Source organism: Papaver somniferum, chromosome 11 (assembly GCF_003573695.1).
Source record: "Papaver somniferum cultivar HN1 chromosome 11, ASM357369v1, whole genome shotgun sequence".
NCBI classification, from domain to species: Eukaryota; Viridiplantae; Streptophyta; class Magnoliopsida; order Ranunculales; family Papaveraceae; genus Papaver; species Papaver somniferum.
Window position 1 is genome coordinate 72,435,242 of NC_039368.1, and position 22,825 is coordinate 72,458,066.

General features: G+C 36.1%; 2 protein-coding genes across 6 annotated transcripts; both read left to right on the plus strand.

Moving 5' to 3' along the window:
* Positions 1-1,844: 1,844 nt before the first annotated feature.
* LOC113323855 (regulator of nonsense transcripts UPF2-like) lies at positions 1,845-11,263 on the plus strand. 4 transcript variants are annotated; one of them, XM_026572201.1, is made up of 17 exons: positions 1,845-2,148; positions 3,326-3,395; positions 3,560-3,647; positions 3,839-4,041; positions 4,326-4,670; positions 5,700-5,804; positions 5,946-6,073; positions 6,576-6,752; positions 6,886-6,967; positions 7,106-7,399; positions 7,483-7,680; positions 7,812-7,913; positions 8,112-8,363; positions 8,486-8,704; positions 9,074-9,244; positions 9,538-9,723; positions 9,919-11,263. In XM_026572201.1, the coding sequence occupies exons 2-17, from the start codon at positions 3,378-3,380 to the stop codon at positions 10,885-10,887; spliced, it is 3,537 nt and encodes a 1,178-aa protein (XP_026427986.1). In that variant the 5' UTR covers positions 1,845-2,148; positions 3,326-3,377; the 3' UTR covers positions 10,888-11,263. The 4 variants fall into 4 exon arrangements, with proteins under 4 accessions (XP_026427986.1, XP_026427983.1, XP_026427984.1 ...); XM_026572198.1 differs by having other exon boundaries at positions 3,326-3,412; positions 9,919-10,887; XM_026572199.1 differs by lacking the exon at positions 1,845-2,148 and adding an exon at positions 2,891-3,090 and having other exon boundaries at positions 3,326-3,412.
* Positions 11,264-13,123: 1,860 nt separating this feature from the next.
* LOC113321327 (60S ribosomal protein L4-like) lies at positions 13,124-15,893 on the plus strand. Of its 2 annotated transcripts, XM_026569222.1 has the most exons (3): positions 13,124-14,303; positions 15,336-15,373; positions 15,497-15,893. In XM_026569222.1, the coding sequence occupies exons 1-3, from the start codon at positions 13,197-13,199 to the stop codon at positions 15,570-15,572; spliced, it is 1,221 nt and encodes a 406-aa protein (XP_026425007.1). In that variant the 5' UTR covers positions 13,124-13,196; the 3' UTR covers positions 15,573-15,893. The 2 variants fall into 2 exon arrangements, with proteins under 2 accessions (XP_026425007.1, XP_026425006.1); XM_026569221.1 differs by having other exon boundaries at positions 13,127-14,303; positions 15,336-15,887.
* The last annotated feature ends 6,932 nt before the right edge of the window (positions 15,894-22,825 follow it).

Genomic DNA, 22,825 nt, shown 5'->3' on the forward strand with positions numbered 1-22,825 from the left:
ACCCACTCAAACTCAAGCTCAAACTCAAACACAAACTCAAGATGATGATTTTTATGAGCCAAATCCTGATGATGAAGACATTGATGAGGAACCCAATGCTTCTAATACACAGGTACACTTATATCCTATACTTAATCTCACTTCTATAGCTCTCAATTATCAAAAGTTAGGTTTTTTGAATCATGGTTCGGCGAAACAGGTTGAGGTTCGGCTCACACCTATGAGCCGAATCTACCAATTGATGAACGGTTCGGATTACTGAATCTGTTTACTGCATGTGTCGAACTGTTTGCTAGACACTAGTTCGGCGTATATGAAAGTTTCATAGTAAGCCGAACAACATCCTGAATAGCTCGGAAAAAAAAATAATTACCGGTTCGGCTTATATTTCGAAAATCGTATGAGCCGAACATCATTTTGTTATTTTTTGGGTTAAAATATTGTTATTGGTTCGACACATATTGAGAATATCGTAATAGCCGAACCTCGTTAATGTGCTAGGTTCGACACATATTATGATTATCGAATACGCCGAACCCCTATGCATCTCTATCTGTGACTAGGTTCGGCTTGAAATTTCATGAAATTTCATGCCGAACTGTTCATATACACTTACAGGAAGCTTTTGTGAAGAACAATTCGGCTAAAAACGCAACTCAATTTTGAGCCGAACCCAACACTGTAACCGTCATTTAATCGATGAAAAACAGCAAATAGGAGATTGGGTTTGTAAAACTTGCTTTCTTATCCTCATTTCCGGAGTTGGAGATGCAGTTGGTTCAATTTCTGGTTCAATTGGTGGTTGATTTTCAGTTTCTACACCTTCATCTTCAATTGGTTCTTCTTCTTCAATTGATGGATTAGAAGACGATTTGGTTTGCATAGTCCCTGCTTTTCTTTGTACGAGTCATTATGTGGTTGAGTTTAATCGACGATCAAATTTTTACGAATCGACAATTAATCACGATGATGAATTTTTTTTCGCAGGAGGGGGAAGAGTTCGGCTAGAGGAGGAGGAGGAAGAAGAGATGGTAAGGGAAACTGATTTTGATTTTTTAGAAAACTGATTTTAGATTTTTGTATTAAGGGTATATAGGTAATTGAACTACCCATAGGGTACCCCTTATAAGGTCACCCAAGATGGGACTATTGTTTTGTATGCCTAGAAAGATTTTGGTATGCCCAAAATCAGGGTTCTTCAGTTTTTGTCGTTTTGAGTTTGGTCTAACATTTGTCCAACTTGGTGTTTGGTATCTGGACTTAACGTTGACTTACATTGACTAGGTTAAATATAATTTTAAGTTACTCACACAAATAATTTCAGGTTATTTTTTCTCAACCGTTGATCTTATACGCGTGGTCGGCGGCTATTATTTCGTAATATTAACTAGAAAAAGAAAAAAATACTTCTTTCTCCATCATTTCCATCCCCCGGAGGCAACCACATCTTCCAGGGGGTTAGTCGTGGGAGAGTTTGAGAGATTTTAATGTATTTAAATCTCTAGGGATTTAGAGGGAGTGTGAGAGAGTCTAGGCAATTTGGGGGGTTTAACCCAAACTCCCCAGAAATCTCTTGTTTTTTCAGAGATTTTGTTCAAACACAAAAACATCATGAAACTCCCTCAAACTCCCCCAAATTATAAACTCCCTATGACTCTAGTGTTTTACGACTAACAGGGAGTTTAAAAGATTCTAATCAAATCTCTCACCACTAACAGGGAGTTTAAGGGATTTTGAGGTAGTTTTAGAAACTCCCTGTAAATCTCTCACCACTAACAGAGATTTTAAAAGATTTTGACAAACTCTCTCACGACTAACAGGGGATTTGCTAACTCCATTAAAATCTCTCAAACTCTCCCACGACTAACCCCCTGCATCTTCTCTTTTCCCCTTCCTGATCAGCCACACAAACAAACAACACTCCTCTTCTTCTCCCCTTAAGAAAACTTATTAATTTTATCCAACTCAGTCAACATTTCTTGGTTTTCTCTCTATTTCCTCCTATGAATTAGCTTGAATCAGTAAAAGAATTTTGGTTTCATGTATCAACAATTCTTTGAAAACCCATTCAATATATCATTGTATCATTAGCTTTAATTGTATCGAAGAAGAGGAGAAAGATGATTCAAATACCGGGAAGAGAATAAGGTAATGATTATGTTGTATGTACTTCAAATTTCATGAGCTTTCATGGATTTGGGGTGAGGGTTTTTTCGAATTCTCATGGGTATTGATGTAAGGGAAATTGGAATTAAGGTTTTTAATGGAAACAATTTCTTGTTGTGAGTAATTCTTTTGATTTTGTTATATTGATGAATTATGCCCTGAAATTGAACTGAACTTATGAAAATCCATTATGTCTGTTTGATATGAATGTTGTTCTTTACTGATTTGAACATATGTGGATTTCGGTTTTGCTTAGTTGATGATTATTTCTTATCAAATAGATAAATGGGTACTCATTGTTACTGTGTAATTGTAGTTTTACGGATTAACTTTATCAATTGAGTCTTTAGTATTTGAGATGAAAATAAGGTTCATCATCAATTGAGGATTTTGGTAATACCGTGTTTGTAGTCAAAAGAGGATTGATCTGTTATGTGAAGATGGTAAAATCATCTCTGGATTGTCGATTGAGAATGAATAGGAAAGATAAAAGCTTCGGTCATAGACGTTGGTTAAGTAAAAAATGAAGATGAACACGGAGAATAAAGATGAACTCAGAGAAGGATATGGTTGTAAACACATTCAATAACTTTTTTTTTAAAAATTTAAATTTTATTTTATTTTTTTTATTTTCATAACAGAAGTCAATATATAACCAAGTCAACATAGGTCGTCATAAACAAGTACCAAACACCAAGCTGGACAAATGTTAGACCAAACTCAACCGGAGTACCAAAAACAAAATAACCCTTTGGTTTTTCATGTTTTTTTCCTCCTTCCGGTTGAAACTCAGAATCTCGTTTTGAAACCCTAAACTCAAACTAATAAACCAACGTCCACTCAACCTGAAGATTAATTGCTACAGATTTTGCACGATCCTTTAACATATAAGATTTCGCCCGAGTTAGATTCATAATTCATGAGGTTCGCTTTTAGATAGGCTTTTGGTTTTTTATTATTATGTTCAATTATAAGTCTTTTTTCTTAAATTACGACTTTATCTTGCTTAATTCTGTTGATTTTTGAGTTTTTCGGTGCATTATTTTTGGTTAATTTACTACAACGTAGTTATTTTATGTGTAAAGCGAAACCAATACATCATCTCTATACCTAAGAAGTTAGGGCACGAGTCTGATATCAGTTTATCATGTCTCTGTAGTGTTTAGATAACAGGTGAAGTTTAGAAGCGAACTCTATGGATCACCCTGAAGATGAATGTCGTGTTCCGGGTAAGCAAGACGATGAGGTAAGGTTTTGATTACTGAAATTATGAAAATTATCGTGCTCAACTGATTTTTTACAGGTTTTAATAAATTTTGGTTAACTTTGTCACTCATATTAATGTGTATGAGGATTATGTGGCTAATGCGTTTTTGATGATTTTCTGTTTCAGGAAAATGTTGCCCGTCTGGAAGAGTTTAAGAAATCGATGGAAGCAAAGATGACTCTACGTCAGAGTAATTTGAATCCCGAAAGGCCTGGTAGGAATCTAGTAATTTACGTATGACTCATTCTTGTTATAACAAGAAATGCAACGATTATGCTGAGTAACATCTTACGTGAATTTAGTTTTGCTCTTGGTTTTTTATAATTGTTCTCATCGTTACATGTTTGCAGTTGTTAAAAGAAATTTATTTCTGAAAGCTAAATATGCCAAAACTTATTTTGTTAGATACGGGTTTCTTGAGGACACTAGATTCTAGCATTAAGCGCAATACAGCAGTCATTAAGAAGCTTAAACAGATCAATGAAGAGCAGAAAGAAGGAATGATGGAAGAGTTACGACATGTCAACTTGAGCAAATTCGTTAGTGAAGCTGTGACAGCTATTTGTGATGCCAAGCTTAGAACTTCAGATATCCAAGCAGCTGTCCAGGTGATTCTTATACATTTCTCACGTGAATGTTCAGTCTCCATCTGTAGTTTGAGCTGTTGTGCATAGGGAGACTTGAGCTGATTCCACTGTATGCATAAGAAGTAAGAAATCCAGTATACTGCCAACTAGGCATCCATATATTGGAGGCAAGAAAGTCTTAAGAAATATAATGTAATTTCTTATTGTTGCACAAACATGTACTGATTGTAGGCTTCTGTAAATATCTTACTCCAATCGGCGCAGTTGTTATCGTTTCTTAATTCTTACATCTCTCTATTCTATAGATATGCTCTTTGCTTCACCAACGGTACAAGGAGTTTTCCCCAAGCCTGGTTCAGGGTTTGTTAAAAATCTTTTCCTCCGGAAAATCCGGAGATGAATTGGATGTCGATAAGAGCTCAAAAGCCATGAAGAAACGTAGCACTTTAAAACTTCTTCTGGAACTTTATTTTGTTGGAGTTATAGAAGAAGCTGGTGTTTTTGTTACTATTATCAAAGATCTTACTAGCTCAGATCACTTAAAGGATAGAGATGCAACTTCAACAAATTTATCCCTCCTCGCGAGTTTTGCTCGGCAAGCAAGAGTGTTTCTTGGGCTTTCTCTATCTGGACAGGAGTTTCAAGAAGAGGTACTGATGTTTGTTTGGTTTACAGCTTACAGCCTTAATCGTTGTTTAATATGCCAAAGCTGGTAAATCTGATCGTGCTTCGTATTCCATGAGTAAATTCGTTCTTTATCGAGTGATTGTTAGTCGCGCGTATGGTATTTTCTTTTCAATAACCATTATTTGATTTCCTACTAATGCTATGCTAGGGAACTGTGAACTACTGTTAGCTGATCACCTAACCAAATTTGGTTTGCAGATGCATTCCGAGCTAATACTTTTCTGATGTCAGTTACTTATATAACGAGTAACTAAGTGGTGGATACAGAACTGTAGCAGTCTCGGTTCTATTCTTGTCTAGTAGAAGCAAAAGTACTATTAAGAAGCCAAAACAGTTGAAAAGTCTATATGGTTTACAGGCAACAATAAAAGAATAAGTCAGTAAGCTTGTATGACCAGGAAGAGGAAAGTTTGATTTAGTTTTCATGAAACAAATACACTTGGGTTTTCTAAATAAAAATAAAAATGGAAAATGAAGAAAAGGAAAAGGGAAAAAGGAAAAATAGAGGATAAAGCAAATCAATAACCACTTTCTATGAGAAAGGATGCTTCTGGCGAAGCAAGCTTGTTTTTTCCGAGAAAGTTGTTGTTTGACTTCTAGAATTCCCAATTAACTTCCGAGCTATATCCAGACACAGTTTTGGTGGTGTTATTTGGTAATATAATGTGGTATTATTTACTACTAGAATGAGTTGTATTGCTTAGTGTTATGTCAATTGCCAAATCTAAATTATAAGCTTCATCAGAAGCAGGTTATACTGATTGAACTTTGCATTTAGTTTTTAAGAAAACTCACTTTGGAAGTTTAGTAATGATTTGAAGGTCAATACATGTTTATATTATGGATATATATTGGAGCTATTTTTTGAGGTTCTAATTTTTATCCAGATCTGTAAAATATACTCTAAGGTTTACTCTTATTCTATTGAAGTTCATTATTCGATGCATGTTTTCTGGTATGAATTCCCCTAACATACAGCGGTGCTATTACAGTTTTTCAAGGGCCTCAATATCACTGCAGATCAAAAGAAAATCTTCAAAAAGATCATTTACACGTATTATGATGTGGCTGCAGAGCTGCTGCAGTCAGAGCATGCTGTAAGCTAACTTACCTTTACTGTCACTTGGAGTTCCAACTTTTAGAACAATGCTCCTCATACAGTCATCCATTTAAACTTCGTGTAAGATTTTACGCATTAATCTGATTTGTCCCTGTTATTTTATTGTCCGCTATTACAGGCCCTTCATCAATTGGAGCATGAAAATGCAAAGATTTTGAATGCTAAAGGGGAGCTCAGTGAGGAAAATGCAACTTTGTACGAGAAGCAGCGAAAGTCATATGACCATTTGTTTCGTGGTGTTTCATCGTAAGTTTTATCACTGTATACATTCGATATCTATGCTCTATTACTGTTTTAGGGGCTCATATTCTGGGTTAAACTCCTTGCGAGCTTTTTGAAATTCCAAATTGATTCCTCTGTAGAGCTACCATATTTGACCTTGTAAAACCTCTGAAAGAAACAACATATACTCTTGGTGTTTGCAACCTTCCTTCCATCATTTTATGACTAAGTTTTTGTTTTCACTGGGTTAACTTAAATAACTTAAGTGATGGTGGCAACCATGGCATTTCGTGATACGAGGAAATTGTTATTCCTTTGTCTAGTGACCACCTACAAACAACCATTTGGAATAGACAAGATGTGCTTCACATAGTTACTGCTCTTGGAGGATTAAGCTAGCTAGCTGGATCGAAACGTGGAAGTCCTCAAGTTGCTTTAAGAGTTGATATGCAGTTACTAGCATTGAAGTTTCATGTTTTCTTATGTGTTTTACAGCTCCCTCTTCATGTGATTTTATTGCTTACAGTTTAGCAGAAGCACTTGATATGCAGCCTCCGATGATGCCAGAAGATGGTCACACAACTAGGGTTACAACTGGAGATGATACATCATCACCTGCCAATGGAAAAGAATCTTCTGCTCTTGAGCCTGTGTGGGATGATGAAGACACGAGGGCTTTCTATGAGTGCTTACCGGATCTAAGGTCTGTTTTGATAGTATTACCGTCTCTATTGATAATAAATTTCTCCTTGTTCTAAAGAACTTCCGCTTGTCAAATAGTGAGAAATTCTGCACTTGGAATTTGCTACTTATTGTTATTTCATACATGTTTCTAGGGCATTTGTCCCTGCTGTTTTATTGGGAGAATCAGAGACGAAGGCTCCTGAACAATCTGCCAAATCACAAGAACAATCAACTGTAAGGCCCAAGGAGTTACTTTTGGTGGAACCCTTAATATAATTCTGTAATGGGAGGCTGATATTTGAGGATTCTCTCTATGGCTAAGTAATTCAATATATGGTGAATTCCTCATGCTTTCTATCTTTTTGCATTCAGGAATCTACATCCGAGCCAGAGCAATCTCCCCTGGCTGTACAAGAAGCCACAGAGGGGTGTGCAGATGCTGAAGCTTTGCAAGAGGGAACACTTGATGTCAAAGCAAAAGTCAAGGAGGATAAAGATAAAGAAAAAACTAACGATTCAGAAAAGGAGAAAGGAAAAGAAAAAGATGCAGAAAAGAAGGTCGATAATGAGAAAGAGAAACTCAAAGGTGTCGAAGGAACTAGCTTGGATGCTTTGTTGCAGAGGCTTCCGGGCTGCGTGAGCCGTGATCTTATTGATCATTTGACGGTAATAATCAAATCATATTTTTATTGGGACAACATTTTATTGTGTTAATTATCGTGTAATCTATTACCTTAAACCTTTTGCAGGTAGAATTCTGTTATCTAAATTCAAAGTCAAATAGAAAAAGGCTTGTAAGAGCGTTGTTTAATGTTCCAAGGACTTCCTTGGAGTTACTACCGTACTATTCTCGTCTGGTGGCCACACTGGCAACGTGTATGAAGGATATCTCTTCTATGCTACTGGCTATGTTGGAGGAGGAATTCAATTTCCTAATAAATAAGAAGGTCCACCTCCTGTTTAAGTTTTAAATGATATTGTGCTGAAGCTTGGAATGTTAGCATGATTTGTATGACCAGAGTGATTTGCTATTTCATGTGGTGCTCCAGATGCTTATTTTTCTTACTGTTATCTTCAGGATCAAATGAATATCGAAACAAAGATCAGGAACATAAGGTTTATCGGAGAACTTTGCAAGTTCAAAATTGCACCTGCTGGTTTCGTCTTTATTTGTTTGAAGGTAAGGTGATATCCTTTTGCAGGGCCTCAAGTTATTATTTTAAGGTCCTCCGCTAATTTGCTTGTGAAGGGTACTTCTACCTTGTGTATTTATCTTGAGATTGAAACCTCAGACTTCTATGGGTGGTACACTCAAGTTGGTAAAAGCAATTTAGCTACTAAGTCATGGAAGGAATCTGACCTTACTTTGTTAATGTAGGGTTGCTTAGATGACTTCACCCATCACAACATAGATGTTGCATGCAACCTTCTTGAGACTTGCGGAAGGTTTTTATATCGATCTCCTGAAACAACGGTCCGCATGGCAAATATGCTTGAGATATTGATGCGCTTAAAAAACGTAAAGAATTTGGATCCCCGTCACAGCACACTTGTGGAAAATGCTTATTACCTGTGCAAACCTCCTGAACGATCTGCCCGAGTCTCTAAAGTCCGTCCTCCATTACATCAGGTACAAAATTTTATCCTTGCTATTTGTTAGTTTCTGAAACTGTTCCATTTTTTCTCAAAAAGTATTATCAATGCATGTTGTGTATCACCGGGTTGGCTCAATAATCCTTTTCTTTTCTGCAGTATATCAGAAAACTGCTTTTCTCAGACCTAAATAAATCCTCCATTGAGCATGTTCTGAGGCAACTTCGTAAATTACCCTGGAGTGAATGTGAAACGTACCTCTTGAAGTGCTTTTTGAAGGTTCACAAAGGAAAATACAGTCAAGTTGACCTGATTGCTTCTCTAACTGCTTGTTTGAGTCGCTATCATGATGAATTTGCTGTGGCAGTTGTTGATGAGGTTGGTGAAGTACTTTCAACTTACACTGGCACCATTTTATATCCACACTGTAACATGATCTTCTTTCCAGCAGCCATATCCTGGTCATTATATATGGACCATGTTTTGCAAGAATATATTTCATTATTTTGTTCCTGATTTTCTTGCTGTTTCAAGAGTGACCTGATGACAGGCCTAGAGGTTATCTTGTTGATGGTAGTGACAATTTCGATATTGATGCTAGTGACGATATCGATGATGAAGCATACTACTTTTCTAAGTCCTTCTGTTGCTCATGGATAATACACCATCAAATCTGTCCCTGCACGAAGTCCAGATTATCAAATTTGCTCTCAAGAATTTGAATTGATCTGATCTTTAACTGTTCAGGTTTTGGAGGAGATACGAGTGGGGTTGGAGGTGAATGATTATGGGATGCAGCAACGAAGGATTGCACACATGCGGTTCCTGGGGGATCTGTACAACTATGAACTTGTTGATTCCTCTGTTATATTCGAGACACTTTATCTGATACTTAATTTTGGGCATGGGACACCTGAGGTACATTTTTTTTAAGCATCGTTTTTTTGTTTGCCTTCTGTCCTATAAATCTGAATATATTGATTGTATTCTGTTAATGATAACCGTCTTAAAGTTCATACAAAAAGGAGCTGTTATTGCTGTTTGGGGAAGTCAAAGTTTGAGTACTTATTACATGAGAAGTAATCACTTATTCAGTGAAAGAGTTCAGCTGTTCACATAAAAAAAGAAGAAGATAGAGTTCAGCTGTTCTTGCGAATATCCATTATATGAGAAGTATTCATTACTCATTAATGTTGTTATGAATGTTGCAGCAAGATGTTCTGGACCCACCTGAAGATTGGTTTCGCGTCCGGATGATTATAACACTTCTCCATGCTTGTGGGCACTTCTTCAATAGAGGTTCTTCAAAACGAAAACTTGATCGATTCCTAACTTATTTCCAGAGATACATATTAAGCAAAGGCCCAATACCTTTGGATATTGAGTTCGACTTACAGGTTAGTTTGGCTGCTCTGCACTGTCAATTGCTGGGACTTCTAAAGTTTTAAACTTTTGAAGCATTATCGAGAAAATTCTAACTTTTAACACGATGATATTACTTAAAAAAAAATCCACTGTAAACCATGTTTTCTTTATTAGAGTTTCTTTGCATTCTTTTTGTCTGTTTAGCTGAATAATAAAAAAATTTGCAGGATCTATTTGCCAATTTACGCCCAAACATGGCGAGATATTTGTCAATCGAGGAAGTTAATGCGGCACTTATAGATCTTGAAGAACATGAACGCAAAGGCTCAACTGACAAGACCAACAATGAGAAGCTAAGGCGGACAACCTCTGCTAGTATCTCCGCAAATGGGAAAGGCGAAGCAAATGGGGTTGAGGAAAATGGTAAAGGTCATGAAGATGAGGGAGACAGTGAGAGTGATACAGGAAGTGGAAGTATTTTCCGGGATGGGCGTGAAGGTGAGGTAGAGTCTTATGAGGACAGATCAGAGAATCAGGATGAGGATAGTGACAGTGATGACGAAGGTGGGCCTGCAGCTTCCGACGAGGATGAAGTCCAAGTCAGGCAAAAGGTAATAAAAGTAGATCCCGAGGAAGAAGCTGATTTTGACCGTGAGCTCAAGGCTCTTATGCAAGAGAGTTTGGAATCGCGTAAACTAGAAATGCGGTCCAGACCAACAATGAACATGGTGATACCAATGAATATGTTTGAAGGATCAACAAAGGATCACCATCATGGACGGGGCTCTGAAGGTGAAAACAGTGGTGAGGATACAATGGATGAAGAAGGTGGTGGTAAGAAGGAAGTGCGGGTGAAAGTTCTTGTGAAACGTGGGAACAAACAGCAGACAAAGCAGATGTTCATCCCTAAAGATTGCTCATTGGTGCAGAGCACAAGACAACAAGAGGCTGCTGAGTTAGAAGAGAAACAGAGTTTAAAAAAGCTAATATTGGAGTATAACGACAGGGAGGAGGAAGAAATGAATGGAGTTGGAGCACAAACAACGAATTGGGTTCAAACCGGAGTAAGTAGACCCATGTCAGGCCGTGGAAGCACATGGGAGGGAAGTGGTGGGAGAGGCGGTGGAGTTCGATACCGGCATCACACTTACTCTTCTGGTGGTGGTGGCGGATTTTACTACGGAAGGAGGAGGTGATATTCAACTATGAGAAGATAATGTGGTGGCATTGTCGACTAAGGACAGATCAGCATGACACCTATTCCTGGCGATGGTGGCCGATTTTACTTCAGAAGGATGTAAGATGGAAGTCTGAGAAAAAAGAAGCAAGCTTCTGTACTTTTGTGATGCTGCTGTTGGTTTTTCCATGTCCATATACTATTATTAGTTACATCTTTTTGTATACGATGTCAATAGTTAATCTCCTCCCACAGTCGAAGGGTTTGAGCTTCAAAAGACCCTGTACTAACCAACTATAAAGTATTATGTATTTTTGGTGCAAGCTTATTATAAGTGCGGGATTCTAATAGGACAAAAAAGGTCATTATTCAAGGTGTCCCTTATCAAAAGAAAATTGGAAATGATAAATTAATCCTCATTATTGATAACCTAATTTAGTGATGATAATCAAGTTTAGTGTTACTGATTAATTTCACTTATATTAACTCAAAATCAAAACAAAATCAGATTTTTAGAGTTAAAACAAAAAAAGTTCAGAGGAGAAAAAAAAGAAAAACTTACGGTTGCAATTTTGCTTGTGACCAACCGTAACTCTTAGTTACGGTTCGTAAGTTATCGAATACCAACCGTAACTGGTTAAATTTGAGGAAGATCCAATCGTAAAACCAGTTACGGTTGGTAATTAAATTTACACAACAACCGTAACTAAATTACGGTTGGTAACTAATGAATCGAGACCAATAGTAACTACCTACGGCTGGTGTGTCAACTTAACTTTTGAACCGTAAATCATTATTTGATAAATTCTTAAGACACATGATTATTTACAATTGGTATGGTTGTTTGAGTTACAAACCGTAACTCAATTACAGTTGATAAATATGATGCAAATACAAACCGTAACTGAACATATTTCTCAAAACGGAGAACTTACGGTTGGTATTTGAGTTAAAACCAACCGTAACATCAACCCAATCTACAATTACGATTCGTATTTGAGTTATTACCAACCGTAACTCACATGCAACCAGAAATTTCAATTTCAATTTTAATACAAAACCGTAATTTTTGATACACAACTAACTCAAATCCAACACAATAAACTAAACCCTAACTGGGTTGTTCCAAACGTTTTTCAAATCGCCAATTAATCGAAGACAATGAAATTTTCAGTTTTGATGGAGGTTACGGTTGATGGAGGAGAAGAGAAGATGAAGAAGAAGATGAAAAAAAGAACTGATCTGATTTTGGTTGTTTAAGGTGAAAAGGGTAATCTAATCAATTTATATCTCCTTTAGGACATCCCCTAACCAATTAGAAGAACATTACTATCACACTGCCGTCCCTCTAATAAACCATGCCGCCGCTATAATAAGCTTGTTTTGGTGTATAATATAGTGTTGTTTCTACTGAAACTTTTGCTCATTTCTTCTGCATATAATTTCAATTCTCATCTGTCTATGTGTATTTCTTATTAGAAGACTTCATTTCCATTTGTTAACTCACAACAAATATAATCAAATGAAACAAAATCTAGGTACCAAATTTCATCAAAGGACATACAATAAGAATGAGTCAATTATGTTTCTACAATCTCCCCGGTTTCAGCTAACTAAGAGCATATCCTATGGGTAGTCCCTAAATGAAGACTAACTCTTTCATATGAAAGAGGACTCCTTCGTATGAACGAGTGAAGCCACTGTAGATAAAAATGAAAAAAAAACACTAAATGGGGGATTTTTCCCCGTAAAAAAAAACAACAACCTAAAATAACTATTTTAACGGGGGACTTTCCCCGTAAAAAAGAAAAAAAAAACTAAAAATCCTACTTAGACGGGAGACTTTCTCCCGTCAAAATAAAAAAACCCTAAAAAAACTACTTTAACGGGGGAATGTCCCCCGTTTGGTTTAAAAGGTTCAAATTTTTTTGACGGGAGACCGTCCTCCATCTAATATTTCACTATCAACTACTCGTTCAACTGAACGAGTGCATGAACGTGTTTGGAGAAAAAGTTGGGTAAACACTACCTATATGAGCTTCTAATCTGCCCAAATTGGTAGTGCACTCTTTCATTTGAAAGAGTGACACTATCATAGGATTTGCTGTAAGAGTGGTTTATAGCAGGCATTAAAAAGCCCATCAACTTTTATTTGCTAAACCCTAAAGAATACATTTTCAATCCAACGGTTCACACGCATCTCTGAATAATTTTCTTATTTTCCCCTTCTACTACAAATTCCCAAACCCTAGCTCTCTCTACTATATAATAAAAAAAAGAAAACAAAAATCCTCCTTTCTTCTCTCAAATCAAACCTATCAATCAACAATGGCAGCAGCAGCGGCAAGACCTTTAGTTTCGATCCAGAACTTGGATGGAGACATGTCTACCGATGGAGGAAACACACTTCCATTACCAGATGTAATGAAAGCATCAATCCGTCCAGATATCGTCAAGTTTGTTCATGCCAACATGTCGAAAAACAGTCGTCAACCATACGCAGTTAGTCGCAAAGCAGGTCATCAAACATCAGCTCAATCATGGGGAACTGGTCGTGCTGTTTCTCGTATTCCTCGTGTACCTGGTGGTGGTACTCATCGTGCTGGTCAAGGAGCTTTTGGTAACATGTGTAGAGGCGGTAGGATGTTTGCTCCTACACGAATCTGGAGAAGATGGCATCGTAAGATCAATGTTAATCAGAAGAGGTATGCTATTGTTTCAGCTTTGTCTGCTTCTGCTGTTCCTTCAATCGTTTTAGCTCGTGGTCACACTATTGAAGGTGTACCTGAACTGCCTTTAGTTGTTAATGATTCCATCGAAGGTGTTGAAAAAACTAATGCTGCTATTAAGGTTTTGAAACAACTTGGTGCTTATGCTGATGCTGAAAAGGTTAAGGACAGTGAGAAGATCAGACCAGGTAAAGGTAAAATGAGGAACCGACGTTATGTTTCTAAGAAAGGTCCTTTGATTGTTTATGGTACTCAAGGAACCAAGATCGCAAAAGCATTTAGAAACATTCCTGGTGTTGAGCTTGCTAATGTGGAGAGACTTAACTTGCTGAAACTTGCACCTGGTGGTCATCTTGGTAGGTTTATTATTTGGACTAAATCAGCATTTGAGAAATTGGATTCGATCTATGGGTCTTTTGAGAAATCTAGTCAGAAGAAGAAAGGATATGTTTTACCTAGATCAAAGATGGTTAATGCTGATCTTGCTAGAATTATTAACTCTGATGAAGTCCAGTCCGTTGTTAGACCTATTAAGAAGGATTCAAAGAGAGCACCAATGAAGAAGAATCCTTTGAAGAATTTGAACACTCTTTTGAGATTGAATCCGTATGCTAAGACTGCTAGGAGGATGGCTCTTCTTGCTGAAGCTCAACGTGTTAAAGCTAAGAAGGAGAAGCTTGAGAAAAAGAGGACCAACATTTCCAAGGTATATTTCATTTTAATCCTCATTTTTCTCTTTGAATACAATATGAATGATTAATTTGTTACTTTTATGTAGTTTTGCATAATGTGTGTGGTATGGTTGATGAATGTGGACTGAGTGATTCCAATTTATTAGTGCTTGATTGTTTTATGCTAATGTTTTTGTAAATTAAACATATCTGGACTATCAGTTCTAATTATTTTTGTTATCAATTAGAGTAGAGTATTAGATTGTGTCCGAGTAGTGAATTCTAGGTGAGCTGCAAGTTTTTCAATCATATACTGCTGTGTGCTTAATATGTTTCTATGGAATGATGTTTAACTTAATCATGTACATTGTATATTTGCTACTTGCTAGTGTCTTCATTTGGTTGTGCATCATGAGGTGATAGTCACTCTAGCAAATAAATGAGTTAATCTTCTAGTTTGGTCGACCGCAATTTGTATGTCAGTAGGAAGTGTAATACAAAGTACGAGCAAGCCTTTTCTGCATTATTTGGTTATGCACTATTACCTAGAACCTTTTCAATTCTTTTACTTTTCAATCTTACTATTGTACTTGTCAGATTATCAATGTCTGCCTTACCATTTCTTTGGTTCATTTAGAAGCTTATGTACATGTATACTTTGTCTCTTTAAACTTACATGCGAAGTATCATGTATTGATAAACTTTCTTTTCAGTTTGATGAGCAGTGATAAGTTGAGCAGCACACTAGTAAGAGATGAATTAATCTTTTAGCTCGATTGATACCTAGGATTAATACCTATTATTATATGTCTCAACCTAATATTCTTCTCTTCAGACTGCCTACATGTTTTTTTACTATGGGATCAGTAGTCTTATCAGAGAGAGGGAGAGGGAGGGCCGAGGGGGAGGAGGAGGGGGTGTTAAGGAATTGTTTGATTTACTGGGTTGATCTGCAATGTTTCTGATGTGCATATTATTGAGTTTCTTTTCATCTGGCTTGTCAGCGATTTTTCTTGCCCTGGAGATACGAGTTGGCTAATCTTGTTAATGTATTTATGATTTTGTAGGAGGAATCTGCTGCAATCAGGGCTGCAGGAAAGGCGTGGTACCAAACTATGATCTCAGACAGTGATTACACCGAATTTGATGTTTTCCAGAAGTGGCTTGGAGTGTCTCAGTGATTCTCTTGCAGTTTCATGATTCAATCAGGGCTGCAGGAAAGGTGTAGGTACCAAACTATGATCTCAGACAGTGATTACACCGAATTTGATGTTTTCCAGAAGTGGCTTGGAGTGTCTCAGTGATTCTCTTGCAGTTTCATGATTCTTGGATAAGGGGATATTCCTGAACACTTGCATTTCCTGTTGAACTAATTTTGTTTTATTTTTAACTGGTATTGTATCAAGTGAAAGAGAATCTAACTTCTCTGCGCTTAAGCTAGCTAAGGATGGGTCTAATACTTCAATTTAGACCAGAGGGGTTTCCTAATACTTCAATTTAGATTTAGTCAGTGATTTCTTCTGGATAAAAAGTCTTCTTCAGATTTGTTGAAGGAAGAACTGGTTTTATGTTCTGTTTTTATATCTGTGATTATTGATGGAGTTTTGTTTGATCGAGCAGATAAATAACCTGGCGTCATTAGGGGCGACCTTGAAAGAATTAGGGGCGATTAATAAGACAAAATAGATTGAAAATACATACATGTCCATTCATAATTGATAGTGTAGAGTTTTTTTTTTTGATCTAGCGATTGTGACTACCGATTGTGCAAATAGATAAATCCAAAATTTCATTGGTAATTTTGAATTTGCGACACCGATTGTACAATGTTCAGACTACCGATTGTGCAAATAGAGAAATTCAAAATTCCATTGGTTTTTGAAAATGCCACAATCAGTAGATAAATGAACATCACGAGACTACCGATTGTACAATCTGTAGATAATAAACATCACCAAACTACCGATTGTGCAAATAGAGAAATTCAAAATTCCATTGGTTTTTGAAAATTTTGAATTTGGGGCAACTATCACAATCAGAAGATAAATGAACATCACGAGACTACCGATTGTACAATCTGTAGATAATAAACATCACCAAACTACCGATTGTGCAAATAGGGAAACTCAAAATTCCATTGGTTTTTGAAATTTTTGAATTTGGGGCAACTATGACAATCGGTAGATAAATGATCATCACGAGACTACCGATTGTACAATTGATAGATAATAAACATCACGAAACTATCGATTGTGCAAATAGAGCAATTCAAAATTCCATTGGTTTTTGAAAAATTTGAATTTGGGGCTGCAACCATAATCGGTAGAAAATTAACATCACGAAATAACTATTTTAACTACCGATTATAATTTTCATAACACAAACCAACATACATCAATATAAACTACCGATTGTAGTATTGTCTACCGATTATGGATGGCATTTTAGACATTTCAAAAATATTGAGATAAGGGATGGTTTTATTTTAGTTTTGGGTGATCGTATTTTATCTTATTAGTCGCCCCTGATTCTTTCCGGATCGCCCCTAATGACGTCAGGATAAATAAATTACGTAGATAAACATTTCAAAATGCACGTTCAGTTCAAAGTAGCCATCTAGGGATGTAAATGTTAGAGAATACCGGGTACAACCCAATGGAAAGCATGAAGATTCCTTTCTCGTTTATGCTCATAGTCCACCTAGCTTACTACTGTATTGCTGCGATCCGTGCTTATTGTTTATCCAAATTCCTCGGGTAGGAATTAGTATAACTCAGATGTGCTGTATTTTGGTGAGGTTTGGAAGTTCAGATAAATATTAGGCTTTTTAATAAAGTAACCTTAAATTTGATGAATATTTTGTATGGTAAGAACCAAATTTTATCTCTAATTGCTCCGTTAAAATCCCAGATACGCATGATTGCGTGGGATTGTTTGGCATATAAACTTAAACTTCCGCAATATCTTATTAGTGGTTCAAAGTAAGGCGCATCTACACGCCCGTGCTTATAAGCTTGGCCCAAAGTAAGGACATTATGCACACACGCCAATGCTTATAAGCTTGTTTGAAAATATTCGATGACAAAGTTGTTTAAAGAAAATTATCTTATTAGTGATTTTGGTATATACGTGGGAGGGTAAAAATGGTTAAGGGCAACCAACACACTTGAACGACTAATGTTATCATCAATATTCAAACTACAAAAAGCTCTCAACATTGCTGTTAAACTTATGACATTAATAGAATCACAAATTATTAGAACATGTAGTTATTCGTCTATCTAATACAGCATGTTACTAAAGTAAGCAGGCATGTTTCAAATTTGAGCACAAGAAATAAAAGAAAACGGCCTACAAGAAGACTTAATTGATTATAGGTGTTTTTCTGGCAGATGCTGACAAAACCAAGTTCTAACTTATAATAAAGAAAGTGCACAACTTCTGGTAGCTTATTTAAAACATTGTAGATCATCACCTTCTCAACAGAATTCAACTCGTCTAAAATTCAACAATCATAAATAGTTTGTGTTCAAAGTGACCTAAATACACATACCAAAAGATCTCAAAAGTGTGGGGCTTAGCACTCTCTTTGTTTTCATTTGCCTTCATTATACGAACAATGATTGCATCGATAACCATTTAGCTAACTTTGGTCTTAGTTTAGGGATTTTGTTATCTTGTGCATCCATGCACAAGATAAGAGCCAATCATTGGCATTGGGAATAATAAAAAATAATAAAAAAATATGTGAGATAGTGTATCTTGCATTGGAGAAGGTAATGTTTGCACTTGTATAGAAAACCCTTTAGTTTATTACACATCAGTGACATTATTGACCGCTGTAACAAAGAGTGTACACATGGAGTTATCATTTTTGTAATGATGATCGTCCACATACCAAGCCTTTAACAATCCAGCTGTAAGGTACGATGAGCCCTTGCTTAGAAATGTCTATTGATTATGATAATGTGAATTCCTAATTTGATTATCGTATGTTAGATGCCTCAACTACATGAACTAAAACTACGACATTAGAAGAAACAACAAAAATAACATCTTACTGTTACACCGCTAGGTTTCAACTTGCCGTCTTTAATCCAGTTCCATCATGTATGGTTACTTTCTAGGCTTGAAGTACAAACGCTTTCTTTCAATTGGATTCTCAGAGTTCTTCATGGCAGGGGCGAGTAATGCACCTAATCACGGCCAATCTACAGGCAGATGCTAGATTTCGTGTTGAAACATATATGGGATTTTATTCATAGACTTTGCAGAGATGTGCAAAGTTAAGATCCATCTGTTGTTTATTTGGATTTTTTTTTCCATCTGCCCATATTTGATATAGATTTAGAAGATGGTGTTCGGTTGACATTGGCACTACGTTTCCTAACACCGTTGCGGTAAACCATTATTAGGGTTTGGTTGCAGAGCGAAACACAATTTTTCCTTTTTTTTTTTAATTGAGACGCAAGTTATTTATTTTTTATGCAATCTTTTTTTCTTTCTTTTTTGATTGAGACGCAAGTTTTTTTTTTTTAGGTTTGATATTCTTGGTGCTCCCGTAAGAAGTATTAGTGGTGTGAAAAATCTTTAGGTTTCTATTGGTCAATATTATTTTGGTGGAGCCAGAAACTCTAAGAAGATTCAGCTTTTAACCATGGCAGAGGAAAATCACATATTATTAATACGGTTTGCCACAATATAACTCCTAGAGCATGGTTTTTACAGATTAGTAAGACAATAAACTTGCCACAATATAACTCCTAGAGCATGGTTTTTAAAGCGTACGCTAATGCTTCGTTTTAATTTTTTTCAGAAACGCTATGAAGCGTACCTATGAAGCGTTCTGACTGTGAAACGTGTAATCAATGATTTTGACCAAAGTCAGAAGCGCAAAATGGTCAAACTTCAAGAAATAATGTTCTAAAAATTAAAAAAAGATTGTGGGATTCAAACCTACCACCTCATGTGTGGTATGTAAATGCTCAACCACTGTTTTACATGGTTATTTAAAATAATATTTGACTGTCTTTTATATTTATAAATATTTTCATACCTATTTATAATATAATAATATACTGTATCAAATTTTATATTTTATGATTCACCACCAACTATGAATTGTCGCTTCACGCTTCAACCTACCCATCGCTTCTCAAAAATAAAAAACGAGTCACGCTCCACTTCACGCTTTCAATACCTTGTCCTAAAGATCTTAAGAACATTTTACTGGCTTGAAGGTTATTTAACAAAAAAAAATGTGTTAAAGCAACTAGTTAGTTAATGTGGTTAATGTTGATGTCCCATGACTTCCTTTCTAATTAAATATCTGAGGATTACTCTAGGTAACAAGTCAAAGGCCGTGGGAGTCTGGGATGTGATCCTTCCAAAGCTCAAGAGAAAACATGGTATGTGACAAGTGAAGTATTTATCAAAAGGTGGGAGGCTTATGTTAATATCGAATATCTTTCAAGTTTGCCTATATGCTACTTGTTTTTATGTCAAATTCTAGCTTCTATTGAGAAACAAATGGAAAAAAATAATGAGACGTTTTTTATGGGGCATTATCAGTCAGAAACCTGGAAAAGATCGGGTTAGCTGGAATATTGACCGCTTACCAAAAGAAGGTGGAGATGTCGTTATCTAAAAATTAAGACTGATGAATAAGTTTTTGCATGCTCATCAAAGTTAGAGTTAGAGATGAAGAAAACGCACTTTAAAGAAGAGTTAGCAACCATAAATTTGGTGGTAAAATAAACTTTTGGTGGTAATATAAAGATTTCTACCTAATGGGTCTAATAAGCGAGTTTCGTAATAGTGTTTGGGATGGAATTTTAGAATTGAGGGATCTTGCAAAGCATAATTCTGCCATCCAGGTGAACAATGGAGACAATGCCTCTTATGAAAAGATGTTTGGCTAATTTTTTTTGAAGCTTCAATATAAAATAAAAGAACTAGATCGCTATTACACGTGGGCATCTGGTACTCATATGGTCACTTATTATAATATGGTTAAGAAAATAAGGGATTGCATGGTCCCATATAGTTGTTGAAATATTATTCGTCTGGCTTCCATCAGCTCATAGTTTGCTAGTCCGTATGCCGCTTGGTTTCCTTCTCTATAATTGTGTTGAATAACCCAGAGAGGAATTTGTCGCATTCTCTCTTTTATTTATGCAATTATTCTTGAAATATATACCAAGATCTTTTGCTGAGGATTTTATGAAGCGCATAATAATTTTTACGCCCGTCTCGAACAACGATTTTTTCCATTGTCTTTCCGTTGCCATTCTGGTTGTCATCAAGATTTCCCATGTCTCGACCGTTAGTGCAGCAGTAATTCCTAGATGTTTGGATAAATGGTCACTCCTAAATTCCCATGTTTCCAGCTCTTTATAAGCTTAATAGATTGTAGGATGCTACTACCTAAGAGATGCTTGATAACAACACAGGAAATGGTTGTAACTTTGTTTTTCATAAGGTATTAAAGAAAATGAGGAAGCGAAGGATACTGCACACATACTTAACTTGATTCAACTTTCGACAGTGGAAATGGTGGAAATCATTGACAAATAGAATTAAAACTTTTTTAGTATCACTGTGATACAAAGAGTTAGAAAATGATGACTTACTTATGTTTCCTTATAAATGTGCATGGAATCCAACTATTCCGCATAAGGTAATTTCTTTGTGTGGACTGTACTATAATGTCGCTCCCATTTTGGACCGTGCTATAATGCCGCTCCCACTATGGTTAATGGTTGTTACTACACAAGAAGGTTGTTGCATTAAATAAGCACTTATTCTTACATTGTGAGACAACTAGATAGATTTAAAACTTCTTTTTGACAGGTTGACAATCTGAGAGTGAGGAAGAAAAAATGGGAGAAATGGGGAATTTAGAATTACATTTTGTCATTCGGTGGGATATTTGGGTAAGGAGAAATGCTAGAATTGTTAGTGAAAAATATAAATTCTGGAAAATATCAAAGAAAGTGTTAGGATTTGAAAAAAAGAGGGTACCAGGTACACCACCAACTTTTTCGTTCGGTAACTTGTATGGACAAAACCTAATACAATTGCAAGTAGACAAACTTAACGATCTTTGACAATATGTATATAAAGTTTATATCTCTATCCCTTCTCAATCAGAATGTCTAGAATGAAGTCCGTGAACCTGATTATTTAGAAGAGTTCTTGGACGATCTCAAAAATCAATATCCAAGATCAATCTAGTCGTATCCTATATCAGAATTTTGACAAGTATGAAACTTGTTATCTATCTTTCAAGATACAAATTCTACAGGAAACAAGTCTTGCACTCAATTATATAGACGTATCTAATAGAATTGAATACGTACTACTTGTGTAAATCTTATTATAAAGATAAACAATATAATGCGAAAAAGGAAAGACACAAGACACCAGAAGTTTTGGTAACGAGGAAACAACAATAGCAAAAAATATCTGGGACCTCGTCCAGGTTTGATCACCGAATTGTATTAAGCCGCTACAGACACTAGACTGCTATCAGACTTCTGACTGGAATTTAGTTAAGACCGAATCCACCCTCCAAGAAATTTTGTTGCAATCGCGCTTCTTATGTCCCTTGAACCTCGCAAGGCTCTACGCAGTTGATTCCCTTTGCTGACGTCCTTTACATCCTAAGAGTTGTTTCAACCTAAATGAAGACTTTGATACTAATCTGCTTTTAGCAGATAAGCTTATTTGAATCCTTTTATCAAATATCAAGGTTTGGAAATGTGTTTGCAATAAACAAAGATAGCAAACCTCAAAAATACAGAACACTTATACTCAGTTAGCTAAGAAACCTGTATTTTTAACCATATCTCACGAACAAATAAACTAATCAGTTAAGAATAGTTTTCAGATATCTATCTCAAGGAATCACAAAGTCTGGGACAAGAGAACTTTGTGATTCCTATCTATCTTGCCTGAAAGAGATTACGAGAACCTCGATAACAGAAAACCAAGATCAGGATACACAAACTACAAGGATAAAGATAGTCTGACCTCGCTTCACGAATCCCTGAATGAAGTCTTTAAGTCATAGACCTAATTATGTTTCTCGGAGGAAACCTAATTCAATAAAGGACGACTCTATCATTCAATTAGGACATAAAGTGTCGTGGATTAAATCTCCCAATTGAATGAGTCTTTTTATAGATGTTTAAGACCGAGGTCTACTTAGAATTTCAGCTAAGATAACTTGAGATTCAAGCGAACACTTTCTCCATCTTAGATGCAACTCTAATTAGGGTTTCAAGTAAGCATGTGAGAAGTTTGTCTTAAAATAACGTAGAAGAATATACACAGTGGTCTGGATACATGAACCGTGTATAATGTTAGTTCTTGGAAAATATGCCTTTCGAACTAATAAGCAATATCGTGTTCATTTAAACACTTAAGACTTTAATCATGATCAACATACACAAGGTGTTTTACAATGATGTCTTAAAGGTGTTTATGAGAGTCATAGCAATGCTTAACATATTTAGAAAATAATTCTTTGAGCATCTTCTAAAAGTACACTTGG

Excerpts from the sequence above, each read along its gene's own strand:
- LOC113323855 (XM_026572198.1), top strand. The coding sequence starts at position 3,362 with ATGGATCACCCTGAAGATGAATGTCGTGTTCCGGGTAAGCAAGACGAT. Across the intron at positions 3,648-3,838 it reads TTTGAATCCCGAAAGGCCTG|ATACGGGTTTCTTGAGGACA; the intron begins GTAGGAATCTAG and ends TTATTTTGTTAG. Across the intron at positions 7,681-7,811 it reads ATTTCCTAATAAATAAGAAG|GATCAAATGAATATCGAAAC; the intron begins GTCCACCTCCTG and ends TGTTATCTTCAG.
- LOC113321327 (XM_026569222.1), top strand. The coding sequence starts at position 13,197 with ATGGCAGCAGCAGCGGCAAGACCTTTAGTTTCGATCCAGAACTTGGAT. Across the intron at positions 14,304-15,335 it reads AGAGGACCAACATTTCCAAG|GAGGAATCTGCTGCAATCAG; the intron begins GTATATTTCATT and ends ATGATTTTGTAG. Across the intron at positions 15,374-15,496 it reads AGGGCTGCAGGAAAGGCGTG|GTACCAAACTATGATCTCAG; the intron begins GTACCAAACTAT and ends GGAAAGGTGTAG.